This window comes from Argopecten irradians, chromosome 4, assembly GCF_041381155.1.
Source record: "Argopecten irradians isolate NY chromosome 4, Ai_NY, whole genome shotgun sequence".
NCBI classification, from domain to species: domain Eukaryota; kingdom Metazoa; phylum Mollusca; class Bivalvia; order Pectinida; family Pectinidae; genus Argopecten; species Argopecten irradians.
The window spans coordinates 26,586,355-26,609,399 of NC_091137.1; the positions used below are offsets into that span (position 1 = coordinate 26,586,355).

The 23,045-nt window shown below is 36.2% G+C and overlaps 1 protein-coding gene across 1 annotated transcript in view; it reads left to right on the forward strand.

Moving 5' to 3' along the window:
- Nucleotides 1-2,400: 2,400 nt before the first annotated feature.
- LOC138321121 (NFX1-type zinc finger-containing protein 1-like) overlaps nucleotides 2,401-23,045 on the forward strand; it is a 29,188-nt gene continuing 8,543 nt past the window's right edge. Inside the window, 4 exon segments of the mRNA XM_069264565.1 lie at nucleotides 2,401-2,584; nucleotides 15,378-17,357; nucleotides 17,359-21,643; nucleotides 22,897-22,973. Of these exon segments, the coding sequence (XP_069120666.1) occupies nucleotides 15,459-17,357; nucleotides 17,359-21,643; nucleotides 22,897-22,973 (6,261 nt within the window). The 5' untranslated portion in view covers nucleotides 2,401-2,584; nucleotides 15,378-15,458.

Sequence of the window (23,045 nt, forward strand, 5' to 3'; positions counted from 1 at the left end):
GACTAATACAGTGCTTCGATTGCGTATGAAATTTTGAGATGGCCGTCGCCAAGCAGTACAGCGTCAGAATGGCCATTCGTACACAGTAGTATATGGCACTGATCATATAACCGATTAGAACGAATATACGTACATGTACCTAATCTACTATACCTTTCCATGTAAATTCCCTTCAGAAAGACCATCATATGTATTATGTAAGAAAGGTAATACCTCGATGAGAATTTGATATTTTATGTTGTTCAGTTTTATTGCCTAGCAGGTAAGCTATATCAAACAAGTACGATAAAATGCAAACAATTTCTTTGCTCCAGTAGCAGTAATAGGCATCAATTGTAGCTCTAAAGACGACAATGTTTTCTGTCTTAAAGTCTTTTGGGCTACAAGTTTGCAGCTAATAGCCGATATAATCAGCAACTATGTGACAGGAGGTCACTATACATGATATGTATGTATAAAAGGTACATAGCGTGATATTACATAACAATCTATACAAGTGATTTTCAGAAAAACAGTTTTTCAAGATTTAAAAACTATATATTTATTTGCCTTTTTTCAAAACAGTTAGGCCTTTCATTTTGATAACACTCCTTATAATAGAAATACTAGTATATAAAAATTTGACATGTTATTTTTGTTCAATTATCTATAAAACCATAAGGGTTATTGAATAAAGAGGTGAAAATTATTTGAATGGTCAGAAAATTATGTATGATGTATTGTAAACGTTAGTTACAACATAGACTTTGTGCACTATAAAATATGCCTTATATGTGTTGAGATAGAGATATGCTACAGTAATCACTTTGCAATTACTAATAACACTTTAAAATGTGAAATGAACCACAATTTGCTTCCTGGTCTGATTGTATGTACTCATTTCGCTGCACTGTGCATGTAAATATAAAGATTTTTGGCAGTTCCACTCTTATGCGTACTTTAAAGATAAAAACCCATGCATTGAAAGTATCGTAATTCTCACACTATTGGTAATTTTTGATGATAAATTTTGATCAAAATTACACATTACACATTTTAACATGTAATTATCCTAATACTGATAGACGCTTTAGGTGATTTAAAATCAAAATCATCAAAACACATTTGGCTAAGCAAGTTACAGTAGAATACACTGCAACATTCGAGGAATTTTGGTGTTTTTTTTATTATATAAATACACATTTTACAAAAATAACACATACAAAGTGCATGCATGACATTGAAAAGATGTTTAAATGATGTCCAAAGTGCTGGCACCTCATTTGTTACTGGAGTCCCGAATCTCGAATACGGTGCTGGCACCAAAGTCATTATTCAAACTGAATAACTAAATACGATGTAAGATGGTGTTTTACGGCTTTCAAGTGTTTAGATGAATTCGATATATGTTTTACTGAATAATGAATAAAATGCTGGCACCACATTTGTCACTGGAGTCCCGAATCTCGAATACGGTGCTGACACCAAAGTCATTATTCAAACTGAATAACTAAATACGATGTAAGATGGTGTTTTACGGCTTTCAAGTGTTTAGATGAATTCGATATATGTTTTACTGAATAATGAATAAAATGCTGGCAACACATTTGTCACTGGAGTCCCGAATCTCGAATACGGTGCTGACACCGGATTCATTATTCAAACTCACAAGAATTTATCGAGGTATGAAGTTTTTTTGTGGTTGTGAAATTATGTTTCGATCTGTTTTTTATGTTTCGAAATTGTTACTGATGTGTTCATTTTGAATCCCGAATAAGGTGCTGGCACCGGTTCGTTATTCGAATCCCGAATCCAGAATACGGTTCTAACTTGATGTTGCCCTCTAGGCAACTCTATAGATGTACGTACTGAAGACAATACACATGTTTACATCCTTAAGCAAACTAGAAGTAATGAAAACAGTATTTTGTGAGAGATATATTTATCAGTTAAAGACACAAATATGTGCAAAAAGCATTAGATTATTATGTATGTTCTTTTTGACTCGTCTTACATCTATTCAAAACAAAAACAACAACAAAAGAGAGGAAAAAAATACCAACCATAGACTGAAAACCTTAGGGATTTTGATAAGCGCTCCATTCACTTAATTTAAGTTGAAAACCAAACAACAAAATTTCATCATGTTCATCTCCAATAACTTATAACTTTTTATTAACTTTTTGAAACCTAGTCTACATTAAATTCGTTAAAAGCATATACCGCGGTATCTATCTTGGTACTATGTGTATACAGTCAAGATCGCGTATCTGGACTGTTGTATGGGAGATAACTCGTACATAATACGTCATTTAATGTGTATTACTGTGAATCCTATATATAGGATTGTCTATTTTCTGAAAACGTACTGCTGATCGCGAAATTATTAAAACGAAAATGAAAGTAGATTTACCGGGAAGCTGGTGGAAATACCAAAAAGGAAGTTATAACAAAGAACTCTGACTTTGAACAACATGAAGAATGACCATGGTTAGTATGGTGCATGTCTTTGGCTGAACTTTGGCTGAAAACTGCATCAAAAGGAAGCCTGTCTTGGCTTGTGAAGATGCCTGTTGAATGTCATGGCTCGTAGTAGATTGGAGAGGTAAGTAAAACTGTAAATTGAATATTTCTTGTTAAAAAGTGGCTAAAAGCTTAAAGGATAGTGGGGTTCATGCGTAAGTGTCTCTAGTGGTATCCATGGATACACATATGTTAACCTATATTGCGTTTGTGTCTGTGGCACAGGCGCACGGTTTCTTTAATGCATATACTATACTCTCTATGACAATAATACAGATGTATGATTTGTTTAATTGTTAAAAAAGTGTCTTCACGTAGTTTGTAAGTTAAAGTGTACACGGAATGGTTTGGTATATAAGGCTTGATAAATGCGTCATTGGATAAAATTTAGAATGGCGAAAGTACGAGTTTCATAGCGATTACGGTATTAGAGATAATGCGCCGTTTCTCTAGAACACACCTGAAGCCCCAAGCCACTGACCCCGATTCAGGACCCCTGACCTGTGACGTCACGAGGACAACGGGATCGACTCTACTCGCATAAATAAATCGATTTTGAAGACACAAATAGCTGTGTACATGTCCGATACCTATTTAATATTATCCTCAATCACAGATATGAGTTGGGAATATGCTTGGAAATAGGGATTTATACCATACATATATTGATGTACCTGTTGTAGATAAATATTATATACAATAAAATGTACATAATAATCCATGCACGTTGTATATCCGCGGTGTTTGGGAACGTATATACATGAATATTATATCAAGGACGTATATGTTCTTGATTATGTTACCCAAAACTCAACTCGGGTCGTCTAATGTCTACTGGTCAAATAAATCCTTGAACCCACTTTACAAAATTCTGACTTTTTCATAAAACCTGCCCATACGACTTAAGCTATGATTCTAAACAGAATTATTTGCGTATGTGCTAATGCATCTACTAATTGTGTTATGTCTGAAATCGATCGTGTGACTTACATGTAATACACATTAAATACCATTGTACCAGTAAATATGTTTGTCATTTAATTCTACTGTGAGTTGGTGAATTTAATTCCATATACATGTACCAAGTTTTGAGAACTGTAACACATATTTAGAATTTAGATGGAGTGATATTTTCTGGTCTAATTGTTTTTTGACGAAATACATTCAGCTTTCATATATATGTATACGTAATACAGTACATCCGACGACTTATTGACATTTCGCTCAAGTTGATTCATTAGTGTCTTTACTAGAACAATAAATCATGCACGGGTCAGACGAACTGAAGATGTCTATGTCTAATCCAAATATCAGATATCAAGTTTCAAAATCAGAATACTTTCAATGTCGTGCCGCGTTAATCTCTATACCTGTATACTGCAGTAACTAAAACGCGTGATCAACCCTGGCTAATGAGGGGATTACGTAAGAAAGGTGATTAGTGACCTGTCACGCTTTGTTGATTAGCACACGTCACGTGTCAAAATATCGGTCCACAGGTAAGTAAGCGATAGGCCATCATGTTATTGTTGTATCATGTCATATTTGTAAACACTTATAAATTTTTGGTTTAAAAATAAAAGTAAAATATACCGTTTGTACGTAACATATAACAAGTGTATCAAGCACTACATGTATATACTTCAGAAACACCCATGTATACATTTGTACATCATAAATGTTTCTGGTTACATGTATATGTATTTTTATAACAAAAACTGCAAAATTATTTACAAATGGCATGTCGAGAATGAACAATGCAAATATAATGCATAATATCAGAATTTTCATATATCTGATAGTTACTAGATTTCGGAAATCCAATTCTTTGTGAATTTTGGTCAATATCGATCATTATTATGATACCAAAAATAATAATCTATATGATCAATAAATCTACTGTTGAAGATTGTTTAAATAACACGTGTCGACATAACTTAAAAGAGAAGAGAAACACGTTATAGCTTTACATGAATTTTATATTATAAGTTCAAACTCTCAAATTTTGTTTTATTGCCCCCCCCCCCCCAATTTATGTCTATGATGGCTACGTGTATTGAACTATAAAATACATTCAACACATTTTCTTTTTTGTTATGTTGGTTCTTGAAATTCATAGCAGCAAGGATTTATAAGTGACTTGATAGCAGTGATTTTTTATTTATACATAAACATATTCAAATGGATAATTATATGACCATCATTTTCCGAATTTGTCTCTTTTAAGATTACATAGTGAAAATTGAATATTCCCGAAGTTTGATAATTTAGTAATTTGTTGAAACAGAGAATAGATCTCTAGTAAAAATGTACCGAGTCGTGCATATATAAAAGTTTACACAAGGTACACAAGGTGATGCCTTTAGACTGATTATAAATATGTATTTTAGCCTTATTTCAGTTGCAATATTTCCTAATATAATATGATCAAATCGTCATCATAACTGTATATATATTTGTCAAATTATCGTAGCCCCATTTCAGGAATATATATATTCAATTCAATTCATTTTATTCCGTGGACCTTACGGTCCATAAGTACAAATTACATCATGTAAAATATACAATTGATATAACAAATGAGATGGAGAGTGATTTATATAATAGATAATAAATTTCCAGCCAAATGTCTCAACTTTTTAACTTTTCTGTCCTTTTCTTAATAGCAAAATGAATAAATTTACCAGTATTTTGTAATTCTTTAACGTTGTTAACGCTTAATAATTTAACTAATTTAAAAACACTTGGTCTTCTGTAATAATATTTCTTAATATACTTTTGGCGTAAATCAACATAAAATGGACATTGTAATAGAAAGTGATATTTATCTTCAAGTTCATTTAAATCACATCATGTACACAATCTGTTCTCTCGTGGGATATTTTGTTTTCTACCCTTTTCAATATTCAGATAATGTGCCGAAATTCTTATTTTGGTTAAACATTTTTTATATACAGTGTCAATAGGCTTTCTTAAATAAAATTGTAAACAAAAATTATCATTTAAATGTTTATACAGTATACCTCGTGTTGTATTACCTATATTGTTGATAACCTCTTGTCTATATACCTCATTAATTCTATTTTCAATAATATTAAATGTATAACAGTCAACGTATCTATCATTCCAGAGGTATGCTAATCCAATTTTTGCTAGTTCATTTTTAATGTTAATTGACCACTCATCATTAGTTTCAATTCTAGTATCTAAACATTCTTTTAAAATACAGTTGGAAGTACCTTTTAGTTTTATCCAATACTTCAAAATTTTAATTTTTCTGGTTATATACAAAGGCAACCTTCCTAGTTCTAAATAGACAAAATCATTACAAGTTGTTTTATTTACTCCAAGAACATTTTTGCAAAAGTTAATGTGCACCTTTTCTACCTCAGGAGCTTTATGATGTCCCCAAATTTCACTTGCATATCCCAGTATACTATTAATATATGTATCAAAAATAGAACACTGAGTCGAAATATTAAATGCATGATTTTTCAACTTACTACATATGGAAAAATAAGCTTTTCTTCCTTGATTTGCAACATGAATTTGCGTTTTCTTAAATTGTATGTTAAATTGTAAATTATATGTCCACCTTTGTGCTATAACCCCACTCCCAAACATGTACAGCTCACACTGCCGTTGTCCTCGTGACGTCAGATCCTGTTATTTCCCAAATCAGGGTGCGCGGCCGATACCCTGATTAGCAGTCGGACTCGTTATACAGGTGAAAATCGAGTATTTCGGAGGGCGGTATCTCGGTACTGAAGCAGCCGATTTTGATGCGGTTTTCAACATTCTTGTCAGAAGATCAGACAGAATAACATATCAAAATATAAGTTTCTGTTCCGTGTACACTTGAATACATGTGTAACAGGAGAGAAAAACATGTAGCGGCCAGATAGGGATTTGAACCCGGGGCCTGCGAACACTATTTGATTGATACCGACTAATTGAGCTACTAGGGCCCAGTTGTTCAGAACGTGTTTAGGATAATAACAGTTTAACGACGGATTCAAATCCAGATAAAATAATTTCAGGTAAAACGAACTTTAAAAAAACGAAACTTTACTTAATTGCTGAGTTGAGTGAAGATATAATCACATGTTGTACAGGAAATGAGAAATGAAAATTTCACTAATCACGTGATTAAGCTAATCATGCTTTGAACAACCAGGCCCTGGTCATTATCCTCGGTACCCCCGGGGTTACTATCACTGACGTTACATCAATCCCGGGACTATGTCATAGTGAAACTGAAGGCAACATACGACACAGGTTATTTAAGCAGAATGTACATCAAATGAATCGAATAACGGTACGATCCGCGTGGCTTTGAATTCGGGCGTCGGTTTATCTGGAAAGAAAGTATCTGCAGGCCTATGATTGGTCACGTTTTTTCTAGTAACCCATGGAGCATCGAGGATTCATGGTCACTGATAATCAACCTAGTCCAAATTCGTCACACATATAAACACTTGAATAAAGTGTCTCACATGAGTATTGAGTATATAGTTTAATATAAGTTCAATAATTTTATATCCCATGCGTAATTAAGTGATTGGAATACATAAAGGTATTGTGTTTGAAAAAGTATGACCTACATAGCAACAGTGTGAGATTTCATTTCTCATTTACAGCCAAACCCGAATTGTGTTGGAAATGGTCGTTTGGGACCATATAACAGTGGTTTTATTATGGTTTTAGCCCCTGTTTAAACTAGAGATTTTTTTGTATGCCTATATATCACTTCTTAGGTGTACTTGAACATAACTTAGTTGCTAGAAAGTGAGTCCGTCTTAAACTTAGATATTATTGTTGACTCTTAGATAGTTGTGTTGTTTGTAGATTTTGACAAACTATGCAAAACATTCTAGCAGAAGTATAGGTAGTGATTCGAGTGAACCATATATCGATGGCAAATGGCGGCTATAGATTATAACATGCAAATATGGCATATGTGTGGCGTCCCAATTAATACCAATGTACATATTTGTGACGGCGACTGACAAAATGGGCCCAGATGAGGAAAAATCACATTTTCATTTTTTTACATTTTTAAATACTTTATGGTGTGTAGATCACGTTTACAAAATATTAAAGTCGTAGGATGAAGCATTTCAGAGATATGCGATTTTAAATGAGGCAACATGTACATTTTTAGCGACGTCAGATCATCACGTCATGATCATTGACGTCATGTCACAAGGCTGCCAATGATGTTATATAAAAACATGTGCATATGGCTATGCTTTGGACTGGTCTTTAATACTGTACTTGCAATTTATTAACAAATTTTTGCTTTAGCTCTATCAGTGTTACATGTAACTACATTAATTAATCTGTGACACGTAAATTTATAAATCTAATTCTACGATTTGACGGGATGACACGCAAAATATTCGTGTGTACTTTAATTTTGAGGTTTAAAACTTTCAAATGTTTTCGTGTGTAGATATAGTTCGCCAATGATACCATTAAGACATCAAATTTTGGGTTTTTTATATTCATGGTCCACAGCAACCGCCAAAAGAACAACTTCATGAGGAAAATTCCATGCAATGATATTAATTTGTATGTTCGTATTCAAAATTTCACGAAAACCGAAGATCAGTGCATTTGATTAAAGTGTATATGCTTTCAGATTCTTTTAACTAGAATGTTGGTATACGAATAGCACTAATGGGGCGACCGACGAGATATATTTATGTAACAAATAAATCAAATAATATTACATTTATGCATGAACAGATATTATCTACATGCACACACATGCGTATGCGCTCATGTGCTAAGACGAAGTAATGTAAACAAAACCGTCAAAAATTAAATTGAATGTAGATCAAATGATCAAATAAAAAAGACATATGCATGGGATATCATATTCAGGTCAGATAAGGTTTTCAAAGCATACACTTCATATGTATGATTATATAGACGAACTACACAGGAGAGCTGACCATGTACTAGTGAATCGAGCCCGAACCCTCCGCCCTCTTTGCGATCACACTTGGAAACCAGAGTGTACATGTCTAAACACCCGTCGCGTAGGCTGATTACGTTGGTAAACAGTCCCTATGTTTCTTTCCGTATAACCGGAATAATGTCGTTCTATCTCATCCGCAATACGGCATATAATATCTAAAATAGCTCCATCTTGGTTTTATATCAGTGTTTCGTAATCTGATTGTAGTGTGCTGGTTTGTTAACTGCTTCAATAGCCCATGCATGCAAGCAATCGGGATCGAGCAAAGACTTGTCATAATACATAAGTATATACATTTTTTATAGCACTCAGGGAATGGTGGTGGGAAAGGGGTGGTTATGGTAAACAACGGTAATTCAGTTCAATTATTGTGGTGTTTCTTTTCTAGATTAACACTTAAAGCACTGAAACGATGTATGTCTTAAACTGGGTTTTTTTATGTTAAATGTGTGTTTTGAGTCGAATATTAACATATGTTAAACTATGAATCAGGAAGTGTTCGCAGTTCAATCTCCCAATGACCTAGCCACATTTTTTATTTTACATTTTGTATATCATGTAGATAGACAGACGCCTCTATTGTACATGCATACATACTGCTGAATTTAGTAATACTGACCCAATATGGCACATAAATCAAAAAAAAATTGTTGATGGAGTGATCGAATTTAAGAAACGAGTAATCGCATATACATTTCAGACCGTTCCTTTCTATATATCAGCTAGATAACTCAAGAACTAAACCTAATTGTTAGAGTTCTACTTTATTAAATATATTTGGAGAACGTAAAGAAAATGTGCTGTAGACAGGGTCTTTAGATATTGCAATCAACGCGATTGAAAAGAAAAAGACGCAAAGCATGTTTCAAACAGAGGATTCTGAGAATTAGTAACAGTTTATATCAATTTGAACCCACCACAGTGCCAAAAGATCACTAAAGAGGTATAATAGTCTAGATCAAGTTTCGCCGTTTAAACCAAAATATGGACATCCTGGTACACAGATACAAATTGATATAATTCTCAGACCCCTGAGTTCCTGAGACAGTTTTTTTCTCCATAAAGCTCCTAAGACATTAAGGGGATTTAAAATTTCCAGATGGTATAAAGAACTGTAGATGAACTGAGAAATAATGCTTCACCCTAAGATTTCAGCATTGATTAGTGAATTAACTAGACCGGGTGGGGTTGGTGTGCGGGATCCTCACAAAACTGTACAAATGTATATAAATTATCTTCGTCGCTTGACAACTCCCTACACCATGTACTGTATAATGTCATCAGAATTAATTCTTTGGTCACAATGGTCGGCCGGTATCTGGAGATAGGGGGTAATCGGGAGTACACCGCTGGTTTTTGGCCATTTTCCCACATCGGGCAATACCGGTAAAAAATTTGTCCGACATGATTTACATAAAAAAGGACGATGCGGTAATCGTACGGCGTCTGTTTCCACAGATTTTTTTTTTTTTTTTGGGGGGGGGGGGGGGGGGGGGGGGGTCGACGAGGCAGTAACTATCGACCTAACATATATATTGCTAATCGGCCGATTATCATATGATGGACGGGCGATAACCGGCCTATTCACCGGACATCGTACGAATATCGCCCGAGTATCTAATGGACAACGAATTTCTAAGGAGAGTTGTACCAGGCCCGGCCCACAGGGCCATGTATAGTTTCTATATGAAAAATAGCCAGAAATACATATAAAAATAGTGTTATTTTATATGTATTTCTGGTTATTTTTCATATAGAAACTATACATGGCCCTGTGCCCGGCCGAATGTCGGGCGATGTGATTGCCGCTTGATTCCCAGCCGGGTATCGGACTAAGACATTAAGGGGATTTAAAATTTCCAGATGGTATAAAGAACTGTAGATGAACTGAGAAATAATGCTTCACCCTAAGATTTCAGCATTGATTAGTGAATTAACTAGACCGGGTGGGGTTGGTGTGCGGGATCCTCACAAAACTGTACAAATGTATATAAATTATCTTCGTCGCTTGACAACTCCCTACACCATGTACTGTATAATGTCATCAGAATTAATTCTTTGGTCACAATGGTCGGCCGGTATCTGGAGATAGGGGGTAATCGGGAGTACACCGCTGGTTTTTGGCCATTTTCCCACATCGGGCAATACCGGTAAAAAATTTGTCCGACATGATTTACATAAAAAGGACGATGCGGTAATCGTACGGCGTCTGTTTCCACAGATTTTTTTTTTTTTTTTTTGGGGGGGGGGGGGGGGGGGGGGGGGGTCGACGAGGCAGTAACTATCGACCTAACATATATATTGCTAATCGGCCGATTATCATATGATGGACGGGCGATAACCGGCCTATTCACCGGACATCGTACGAATATCGCCCGAGTATCTAATGGACAACGAATTTCTAAGGAGAGTTGTACCAGGCCCGGCCCACAGGGCCATGTATAGTTTCTATATGAAAAATAGCCAGAAATACATATAAAAAATAGTGTTATTTTATATGTATTTCTGGTTATTTTTCATATAGAAACTATACATGGCCCTGTGCCCGGCCGAATGTCGGGCGATGTGATTGCCGCTTGATTCCCAGCCGGGTATCGGACGATGCTTAAACGATAAGTGAAGGATATGTGGTCGATTATGAAATTCAACGGGACACCGGAGATATTTTAACTTCGAATTGAAACTTTTAGGGCACCGGCGGCCATGTCTGACCAGTGTCCGGCCGGAGACCAGGCAAAAATGACTAAAATTTATGCCGGGAATATATACATTGTACGTACATCTTAGCCTAACCGGAAGGGGCTGTTACCAAAGCATAAGCACTGAAATATACGGACGTCCACTATAAATACCGTATTAAAGTCACATGATTCGTTTCTAAATGTTAACCGGACGATGTATTCCTTGTTATTATCATCGTCGCATAGTCCGGCAAGAAAACTTATTCTCGTACAAGATTAAAGATTATCCACAGGTGTTCTATAGATCATATCTCCCCTCTCTCTCTACTAGAATTGCATATCTATACATGTAAAGAGAAAAAAATATTTATAGAGCCAAACGCCTGTGTTTCATCTACAGAATTCAATTATCGGCTGATGAAATCTGCATCCTTGTCCTCTAAGATTTCTGAAGAAATATTTCTAACACATTTTTCTTGCCTTTACTTTGTCATTAAAACAACATCCCATTGTTTGCATTTTAAGTTTCCGCACTCATGATATTTTTGATACATGCATATTATTATGTATATCAACGTATTCAGTATAATTTCAGTGACTTTTACGGCTTTGATTTTCTACATTATATTTCAAATATGTAACGACATATTGCAAAATATTATTAACTTACGAAAGAACAAAGCCTTCGGAAGTTCCATTATATCCGTCGAGAAACAATATTGCACCAAGTGTATATAAGATAAAAAAATGTTGAACTGTATTATTAAATTTATTTCTAAATATTTTTGAATGGATCCCATGACATGTGGCATATTGGAATTTCAGTCGAATAACTGCATTAACAACTGATTGAGATAAATCAGGATTTTTTCACTCTTAACTTTGATTAATTTCCATGAATTCATTAATTGTCATCTCTACAAACGAAGAGAAAAACAATCTCAAGATTTTTTTCTTATGTGCTTAATATTTATATTTTTAATAGAAAGTACATACATGTATATATTGATCACCCGACACTCACCAGTCTACCCTTCATATTATATATTGATATTGTACAGGTAGTTAAATTTATACATAAAATGCGGGCTTAATGAACCGTAGTTTATTGAAAGTTTCCGCAAACACACGTGGTGACGTCGGCAAAAATTGTGCGTAACTTTATAACGTCATTTATTCCGACGTCATAATCGCCGCATCTGGGCCCATTTTGTCAGTCGCCGTCACATTTATTGTATATAATATTATTTGAACAAAGTGGGGATTAATTAAAAAAAAACTTGTTTAATTTAACTTTAAGAGTTTATAAGCGCATTTCCATAAACCTGCATGTTTCGCCCCAAATACAGCTGTTGAACATTTTACCTTAAAATTAGTCTTCGTTTCATGTTCCGTGTTCCTCAAAGTATAAAAAAGAAGTATTTGTGATGATAAAAATCACTTCCTATATTCAATATTTACATCATATAATCCATTTTCCTAACAAGTCTCAAAAAGGACTCGATGTGTATGTCTTTGTTTAGTCGAATCCGGTCAAACCAGCGCCCTGGTACATGCTATAGACACTAGTAACATAATGGCATTGTTATTTGGTGACAGAAAAATGAATCGACCCTGTGGACTTACTAAGCTGAAATGTAAATTTTTTATTTTGCATATTTTGCCAAAATTTACAAACAACACAACAATCAACAGTACATACATATAAGGTTAGGCATGAGGCATATACACTTATTTATCAAATTATTTTCAAGTATACCTAAGAAGTGATATATAGGAATACAAAAATCACTAGTTTAAGCAGGGTCTAAAACCTGGTCTATACACATAGGTGGTCGTTAATTAAAACAGGTTTAAATTTCACAAAACCTGTGTCAATCATGAAGGTAAGAAAAGTACAATAGGTAAATTGAAGGAGAAGGTTCCTGTTACATATCCCCGGTTCCTGTGATTTGTGGTATTCACATTTGAACACGAATACTCTACATTGTTAAATGATATATAACTCAAATTACCAGACGAGGTGTTTCTTTCTTTCAGGTTAACATATTGCATTTTGCCGAGACCTGTTTGAGTGGTATTAAATAATAAGAAAAAGACAAAAACACAGTACACGTTGAACGTTAGAATTGTATCCACTGTCCTATTGGATGATCTTACCTTTCTCTTCCTTCTCACAACTTTCGTGTTCCTAACATCTCCCTTCACACCGCCTAACTTTTGTAGACTTGTGAGGAAGGCTATGGGTTCTTTCCCTTGGCCAAAACACATCTTAATAGTAGATAAAAGAGTTAAAAAAAGACCAGAAAAAAAGCATTTAATGCCCAGACATGTTATACATCTGAATGCTGCCAAGGTTGGGGCCTTGGGATCAGCCTTCAAAAATATAAACAAATGTCTCCACACAGGAGGGCTCTCATTCACCACACGACTTATATACACATGTACCACAGACATTTGGCTATATAGACATATATATGTGTGTGTGTGTTTCTATAGAGCCAAATGCCGGCATGTACTAGATGACTCATCACATTAATTCTATTAACATAGACATTTATCACAAAACAACATCACTTTCACTCAATCTTCCATAGTTTTTTATGATTAATGGATAGATAAACAAATTGAAATTTAACAACTGTACTAGAAAAAACAGATCAGCATATAAATGTAGTCTTACTAGATAAAAATCATCTAATGTTTCTCATCATATCTAACGTCATTGTACCCAAATTGATACTGTTCCCAAATTGATACCCTAATTGAAAAAAATACCTAAAACATTTGTGTTGTTAAAGTTTACCTCATTTCTCAGTGATGATATCAAAGATACATCATTTATTGATAATTACGCTTCGTTTTATGTAACTATTTCTGTTATTTTCTCTGAAAGATAACTTTGAAATCGATAACTCTGTCTGAAATGTGTTAATCCCTAGAAATGTGTCCATGCGACAATTACTATTTGTACTATATTAGTTTTTTTAAAGCGTAAGGTTTCCTCAAAGAGAATTTTATTAAATAATGAAATTCAAGATATAAACACATAACAGAAATAGAAAAAATATAGTTGCCTTACATTATTTTTTTATCTAATCGCGTGCAAAATGCTCTTTGTACAGCGTTATTTCTCCATCTTGTTTTTTACAAAAACTGTTACTAGATTCAAGTATCTTGTAACTTGATTGATTTATAGTAATGTTTGTAGTTTTTTAACATTGATTTTTTTTACAATCATTTAAAATAATTGATAGTGGTCTTATGACATATACACCACAATGGAGCTATATAGGCTTAGGTGAATGCCACAAAAACTGAATTTAAATCATTGAAATATCATACAGGTCATTACATGGTCTTACGGGGGTACTGAATTAGCGCAGGTTCTGTTGTGAAAACACTTGTACAATTTTTACAGTAAAATGTATAGTTGTATTCAGTATAACTCAGTTTAATAAACACAACTGCATCCCCTTTAGAAAATAAGATTACAAAAATCTATATACATTGATTTTTCTTAATTTTATAAAAATTTTCTTGCTGGGTATCAATTTGGGTACACATCATGTGACAAAACTAGAAATTTCGACACATGCTATTAATCGTTCTAACAGTAAAAATAAACACTGTAATAACAAAAACAAAGCATCAAAATAAAGTTTGTATGCTCTTTTTGAAAACAAAACAGAAAAAAGTGAAGCACACCAAGCAACAAATGTCATATAAGAGAAATCTGAGTGTATTGGTATCAATTTGGGTACAATGACGTTACAGTATGTATATATTTGTAGACAATAGATTTATTTATTCTGTTTTAAATATTAAATATTTGTTGGATGTCCTGCAATGTTAAAGTAAATTCCTGTATGTTGTTTTGTTTTTGGGCATTTGTTTTATGTATTTTGTGCATTTTTCAAATGTATAGTAGGAAAGATAGTAGATAAAAGTTATAGATTCTGCTCCTACTTAATGCTCAGCATAAAAAGAGTGGTTTGCGTATGGTGTGCATGTTGTCAGTATAATGTGACTGGATGCAGTATGCTATTCGGTATTTTCAGCGGGATGCTTCAGTGAAATACCACTATAAACAGGAGCAAGGTTATCTATGTTATGCTAATTGTAACTAAGATATGATTATGGAAACATCATATATTAAGAGATATATTTGTGTGTCCATGATCAAAATATTAAATTTGTGTTTACAGGTATCAGTTTCTGGAGCTGCCTCGCCGTCTAGCGGACAACGAACTGTGTGCCATATCGTAAGTAGTTAATACTCTTACACAATGGCGGCGTCCAAACAAACTGCCATTTTTACCAGCAGTCAACTACAAGAGTTCCTTGCTGAATCTACGACATGTGAAGATTTACTTGACTCCTTAGTTCACGAAGAGAGACGTCGAACTGAGACGACTCTTAGTCGACCAGGCCATGCCCCCGACTTCGTCATTCAGATGGTGGCGGTCCTACTCAAAGCGACGCATAGTAAAGATGTACCCGACGTTATAGACTTGTTGACTGTCCTTGTCAGTTCAAACTTCTTTATGCGGGATCTTGTATCGACATCCTCGGCGTTAGCTAGTAGTATTGATGAAGAAATGAGGCTTAGTTTAATGGAGAACCTAGTGAAAATACTAAAACAAGTATCCGACCGCCTTCCTAGTTCGTTTACAAACGCATTTGGTCTGATAATAATTCTTCAGAAAAGGACAGAAGAAATGTTGCTAACAGCGGAAGGGGAACACCGAATCGCTATTGTCAGATTGTCTGACACTCTAGGTGAAATGCGAGATAGCGTAATGAAGAGAATGGTAACGCATTCCGCTGACAATCCACGGTTACCGTTCGAGAAGCAGGCCGCACCTGATGATTTTCGAAAAATTCCTATCCTGCCAAGAGTCTCTGATATCTTTTTGGGATCCCGTGGTGCGTTTCTGCGCAAGAACAAGGCACGCGGTGCCTACGAAAGTCTCAAGCATTACCTGGATGTCCAGTTCCGTCTTTACCGAGAAGATTGCATTAGTCCATTACGTGAGGGTATAACACAGTATGTACAGGAGGTCAGCGCCGGTCATAACGTTAAAAGACTACAGGACGGCCGTTTGTACAAAAATGTCTCTATTGAATATGAGAAGCATAACGTAGTTGAAGGCCAACAGTACACTGTAACACTTGATCCTGCACACGCGAAAAGAATCAAATGGAAGTCAAGTCGAAGACTTCTTTATGGATCTCTGCTTTGTCTGTCGACTGATGATTTCCATACGATGGTCTTTGCAGTTGTTGCTGAGTCTGAAAGGGATGAACTTATGAAAAATCATAGTTTTAAAATTGTTTTCCCATCTGAAGTTGGTGAGGTAAGGCTACCTCGGAATGCTAAGTTCACTATGGTGGAATCAACGGCTTACTTCGAAGCGTACAGGCATGTTCTGGTTGGCCTTCAGAGGCTGGGGGATGGGAAATTGCCCTTTGAAAAGTATATAGTCCGGTGTATGACAGATGTCGATCGCCCGCTATATCTGAAGGATGATAACATCACTTACGACTTAGAACCCATAGTCTTGGAAAGCTTCATATTTGGGTATCGGTCACGTAGGTTACTTAATGTAAAAGTCAACGACCCTGTTAGTCATTGGCCGTCGGCTGAACAGCTACATCTTGACCAGTCCCAGTTTGAAGCCTTCCATGCTGCTCTTACACAAGAGTTTGTCCTCATACAGGGGCCTCCGGGTACTGGAAAAACACACGTCGGCCTTCAGATCGCCAAAGCCCTCCTTCATAACAAGGATGTATGGCAAGATGATCGAAGCATGTCACATAAACCAAAGGAACAAATGCTGGTTGTATGTTATACAAATCACGCCCTAGATCAATTCATGGAAGGTATCGTCCAATTTCTTGACAAAAAAACAAAAGACATTTGGTGTAATGAGATTGTGCGCGTTGGAGGGAGATCTGAAAACGAATCGATGGAAGAGTTTTCGTTAAAAAAGCGTCGTCATCGTTATTCATGGGATGGAATGCAAACACACGAAACAAAATTAGACCAATTGTACATTTCTATAACAAGGCAACATAAACAGATTTCATTCAGCGCATACAGTCTTTGTCATCTTCAGGATACAATTCTCGACATTGAGTTGTTACGGCCATTTATGCTCGAACATCACTGTGAGTTCTTTAGATAACGACGATAAACTCTATCCTTCTGAGAAACTCTATAAATGGCTGGAAGCTGACAAGGAAAATTTACTTCGAAGAACTGGCAATGCTTATAAAAAGAGTTCTTACGGAGTGGCGACGGGATCAGCTTTTAACGAGAAAACTGAAACTCCTTGTCAAGCAAGTGCAGAGTACGAAGACGACGAAGCGAAAAAAGTAGAAGATGATAGACGGATAGAAGACGATGACTTTGGTACTCAATTCCAGGGGAACATTGGTCTCGACATCAATAAACAAACTGAAGACATTTTATTTGAAATCAGAACAAATCAACAAGTTGACGAAAATTTTCAATTATTGTTACAACGGGAGGCAAAAATGATACTATCCAAGTTGAAATCCGAGAACAGATTGCATGAACAAGATGTTGCAGGAATTCAGGGTAGTTTACGCAAACTACAACGAGGGCGCCGCTGGAATTTGTATCGATACTGGGTAAACCTATATAAACAACATCATAATAATCATATTGGTGATTTGGAACAAGAGTACTATGAATCAATCAAGGCCTACGAAAAAGAGAAAAAAGAAGTGGATGCTGAAATATTACGAAACTCTACCGTGATTGGTATGACAACTACAGGGGCAGCGAGGTACCAGGATGTTCTCACGGAAATCGGGCCACGGATCGTTATCGTAGAGGAGGCCGCAGAAGTCTTGGAAGCACATATTGTCACTGCGCTCAGTCCGCAATGCGAGCATCTCATTCTAATAGGAGACCACAAGCAACTTGAACCGAAACCGTCGGTTATCCAGCTGGCACTGAAGTACAACCTATCACTTTCTATGTTTGAAAGAATGCTGAACAATGGCATAAAAAACCACTGCCTTCAACGACAACACAGAATGCGACCGGAAATATCTACACTTGTTCGGGATATATATGATGTCCTAGATGACAACGAAAATGTTCATCAATACGAACATATCAGGGGCGTTCGAAAAGACGTGTTCTTCATCAATCACAACCAAGCTGAGAACTATGCTGACGATATCAGGAGCTATTCCAATAAACATGAGGCTCAATATATTGCTAATCTTTGCAGATATTTACTGAAGCAAGGATACAAAGGTTCACAAATAACAGTTTTGGCTGCGTACACAGGTCAAATGTTCTGCATCCGAGACTGTATGCCTAGACACGAATTCGAAGGCGTAAGGACAGTTGCTATAGACAACTTCCAGGGAGAAGAAAATGACATAATTCTATTGTCAATTGTACGCAGTAACAATGAAGGCAAGATCGGCTTTCTGTCAAGAGAGAATAGGATATGTGTGGCGTTATCTCGTGCAAAGAAAGGATTGTATGTCATCGGGAATTTTAACATGTTTAAAGCTGGGAATAGACGCTGGGCTGATGTTGTTCAAAAGGTCAAATTGGCAGGTCAATTTGGAAAGTCTCTGCCACTATACTGTCAAAACCATCCAAACGCTGAAGGAATACAAGCAGAAGACGCTTCTGATTTCACGAAATCGCCAGATGGAGGATGTCAATTAAAATGTGACTTCCGGTTGTCCTGTGGACATGCGTGCAGACTCCACTGTCACCCTGTCGACAAAGAACATACCAAATATGTGTGCAAGCGACCATGTGCAAAAACGTGCGAAAATGATCACATTTGTCAAAAGATATGTCATTTTGACAGGAATTGTGAGTGTCCAGTGGTTATGACAAAAGTCCTACCATGTGGACATAGCGGCGTAATGAAATGTTGTGAATCAGCACAAGAATTCCGATGTGATACCGTTGTAGAACGTGAGCTTGGGTGTGGGCATTTGGTTAATCTAAAATGCCATGTCGATACTAAAACATACAAATGTGGGGTAATCGTTACTAGAATACTGGAGCCATGCTCACATGAGGCAGAAATAGCATGCTATGTAAATCCAGAGAAGTACAAATGCCGTGTTATGGTGACGCGGACTCTAGAGTCTTGTGGACATGAAGCCGAGATGGAGTGCTGCATTGACGTCCATTCATACCAATGTAACGTAAACGTACATCGTATTCTATCCAAGTGTGGCCATGAGGCTGAAATGAAGTGTTACAAAAATCCTGCCGATGTTCGGTGTGACAAACTGTTAACGAAAACCCACGAAAAATGTGGACACAGCTATGATGTCATTTGCAACCGGTTCGACCGTTTCTACAATCTACGTAGATGTGAAGAGAAAATCACTAAATCATGGGAATGCTCACATACTGAGGTAATGAAATGCTACGAATCTGGTTACGCAAGATGCCGAGACAAATGTTCGAAACGTTGCGACCAAAATCACGAATGTCCAAGGAGATGTCATTACCCTTCGAGCTGTGAATGTGAAGTGAAAGTGGTAAAGATTATACCGAAATGTGGACATGAGCAGGAAACCCCATGTTACAAAGACCCTGCGAAAGAAAGTTGCCGGCAAATGGTCATGAAGCGTCTAAAGGATTGTAATCATGAAAAAAATATGGAATGCTCGGAGGATCCTTCTTCATACAAATATAGAGAGTCTTGTAAAGTTATCGTGTCAAAGATAGTTCCGAAGTGCCAACATTCACAAATGATGAAGTGTTCCAAACCACCCAGTTTGTTCCGATGTAAAGAAATCGTCGAAAAACCTCACCCAAGATGTAGGCATACTATTCAAATAGAATGCTATAATTCTCCAAATCGGTACACAGAATGTGGTACGATCGTCAGTAAACCATTGCCTTGTGGACATAATAGGGACATAAAATGTTCTGAACAATATAGTAACTTCTCAGGATTAATTCAAAGAAGGTCAACAAAGAGGTTTCAATGTAATGAGGAAGTTAAGTACACTTTGACGAAATGTGGACACACAGTCACAATCCCCTGTCATGTCAAAACGGAACTAGATACACTGGAAGAAGAACGTGTCATGTATAAAACACCAATTACGATACTATCGACGCTTCCTACGTGTAAAGTACTTGTGAACAAAACATTTTCATGCGGACATTCCACAAATGTCGAATGCCATTTGGCGGCAAAGAAAACATGTTCCTCGAACTGTTTAACAAAAATGTCTTGTGGGCACGATTGTCCCAGAAAATGCACTGAGTGCTTCGACACTCTGACGCATGGTGAATGTAAGGAGTCCTGTGGTAAACGTCAAATATGCGGACATACATGCAGCAGTAAAACATGTGGATCATGTAAGCATTGTTATAAAAGGTGCGAAAACCTGTGTCCCCATCGGCGTTGTGAACACCCGTGCTTTCGTGAATGTATCCCATGCAAACAGAAATGCCCTATACAATGTCCACATCGTAGTTGTTCCCGTTTGTGTTATGAGGAATGTGACAAACCCCCGTGTAAACAGCCATGTCCGAAACTCTTGAAATGTAAACACCCTTGCATGGGATACTGTGGTGACCCTTGTCCGAACCTGTGTCTTGTCTGTGACCCAACGAAGTGGTCGGAGTTAGACGATGAATGGCTTTCCGTTGGTGACGTCCGTATTGTACGTCTTGAAGACTGTGGCCATGAACATGTTGCTACACACTTAGAAGAATCGTTTGAACAAGGAAACTCCACCTTAAGTCTATTGTGCTGTCCAGCATGCAAAAACGTTATCAGATGGCATCCACGATACAACAACCGCTTGAAAAAACAACAGCAAAACGTTGCGGCTATGAAAATGATAATAACGATGGGGTCAGAAGAAGAATATTTGTACCCGACCATATGTGGAGGTGTGGAAGAGGCTCGGTCATATTTAAAGCAATTGAACACTTTCTGGTTTTTGCAAAACAAACTCAACGAATATCAGAAATTCCTAGAGAAAACCTACACTTGGGGTGTATCAACCACTCTCCGCCTCACGCAATTTCTTGATAATCTAAAGTTCTCAGTAGATATACGGCATCAAGATCGATTCTGCATCAATCAGGCGTTTATCAAATTGTCTGCCATATGGCTTCTACACATAGCTAAAGGTCGTAAAACAGACCATCTGTCATCCGACTCTGAGGAAGAAATCTTTGATGAACCTGATGATGATGGTTTGGAGGAGAGCGAAAACAAAGTAAAAGCGAATGCAGTATCAAATGCAGCTTTACTAGACGCTGACACCTTCATCAGGAATTCTGAAACGTTTGGTCGTAATGAGCTGGAAAAAGTACAAGAAACGTTGGGTTTACATCCGTCAGACCAATCTGAAGTCAAACAGGCCATTACCTTCCCCTCTCTCCAGGCTATCGGTATTCACATAGATGATTGGGTCATATGTCCTAAAGGTAAGTGCATCAAATGTACTGTAAACTTGAATGTTTTTGCAAAGACTATTTTCTCTTTCAAACCGTTTCAGATATCATACTTTCGTTCTGGGATTCTGTAGTGTACTTATTTACATGTGACGAGTTGAATTTGTTGATATGGTTTTTGAGCGTAGATATATATTCTCGGATATTTCATTACATAGGTTATTCCTTGTTTCTTGATGAATAACAATTTTATTTGATCGAGGTAGTGGAAATTTGAAAAATATAAAAGTTTCCATCTCATGTGATCAAATATAACTGTTTTTTCATCTAGGAACAAAGATTATTATATTCATTATATTTTTACATCTCTGTCCTAAGTCTAGACAAGGTCTATTGATATTAGTAAATCTGTTTCAATCTGCCGCGATACCTGTTTACCTTCTTTAATCTTTCCGCGCTTACTGATTAAGTTCCACATGTGAGGTGCATACTGCAAAGAAAATTAACGTAAAATAATAATATGCCCGTACAACGTACTATTACTATTATATTTTTGGTTTGATATTTAAAAATTAACGTATTCCCGCCAATATGATAAATTCACTCTATATGCTGTGTTTGGATTGGTCGATATAGAGTGAAAATATCGAAACTGATATTTTCACTCGGGTGAAAAATACCAAAATACCACATATATTCTCACCATAAAACCTTATATTTCTCTGCAAAAAACGTAATAAAACTAAAAACTCACAAATGCGCATGCCGCGAAAAATGTAGGCCAGAAATATGTGATATCCTATCAACTCAATTTCTACCATTTGAACAGCACAGACATAGCAGAAATTATACTCATCATTTGAACAATAATTGGTTGTTAATCGTGTGTATATATATATTTAGGGATTGGATTTCGCTTTTATGTTAACCATGCTTGTATGGAGCAATTCCTCTAAGAATATATTCTATGGGGCGCGTTAGCGCCCTAAATTGGATATATACTTCGAGGAATTGCTCCATACTATACAATAATTTTACTTTTGGTGCATGTACAATCAGTACTTCATTCCATATAGGTTATAGTGCCATAGATTTTTCTTGGGACGCAATTGTATACTGAATAACTTTTGTCACTGAAGAAAAATGTGGATTCGTCTGCTCTTGTTTTGAAGAAATACAGTTTGTCAGCAGTGTAGGATTTTTAAGCGTTGACTGTACTTGTCACGTTAAAACAATACTGGTCTTATATTTTGTAATATGTCATATTTGCGTCTTCTATTTAAAAGGTCATATTGGATCTACTTTCTTCAACAAGAAGAAATGCTTTCAATGTGAAACAGGGATTCCATTGGCTTCAACCTATGTAAGTAAAATATATACTTTACATAAGTTGGGACTGTTATTTAGTTTTACTTTTCAACGAGTAATTGCAGGC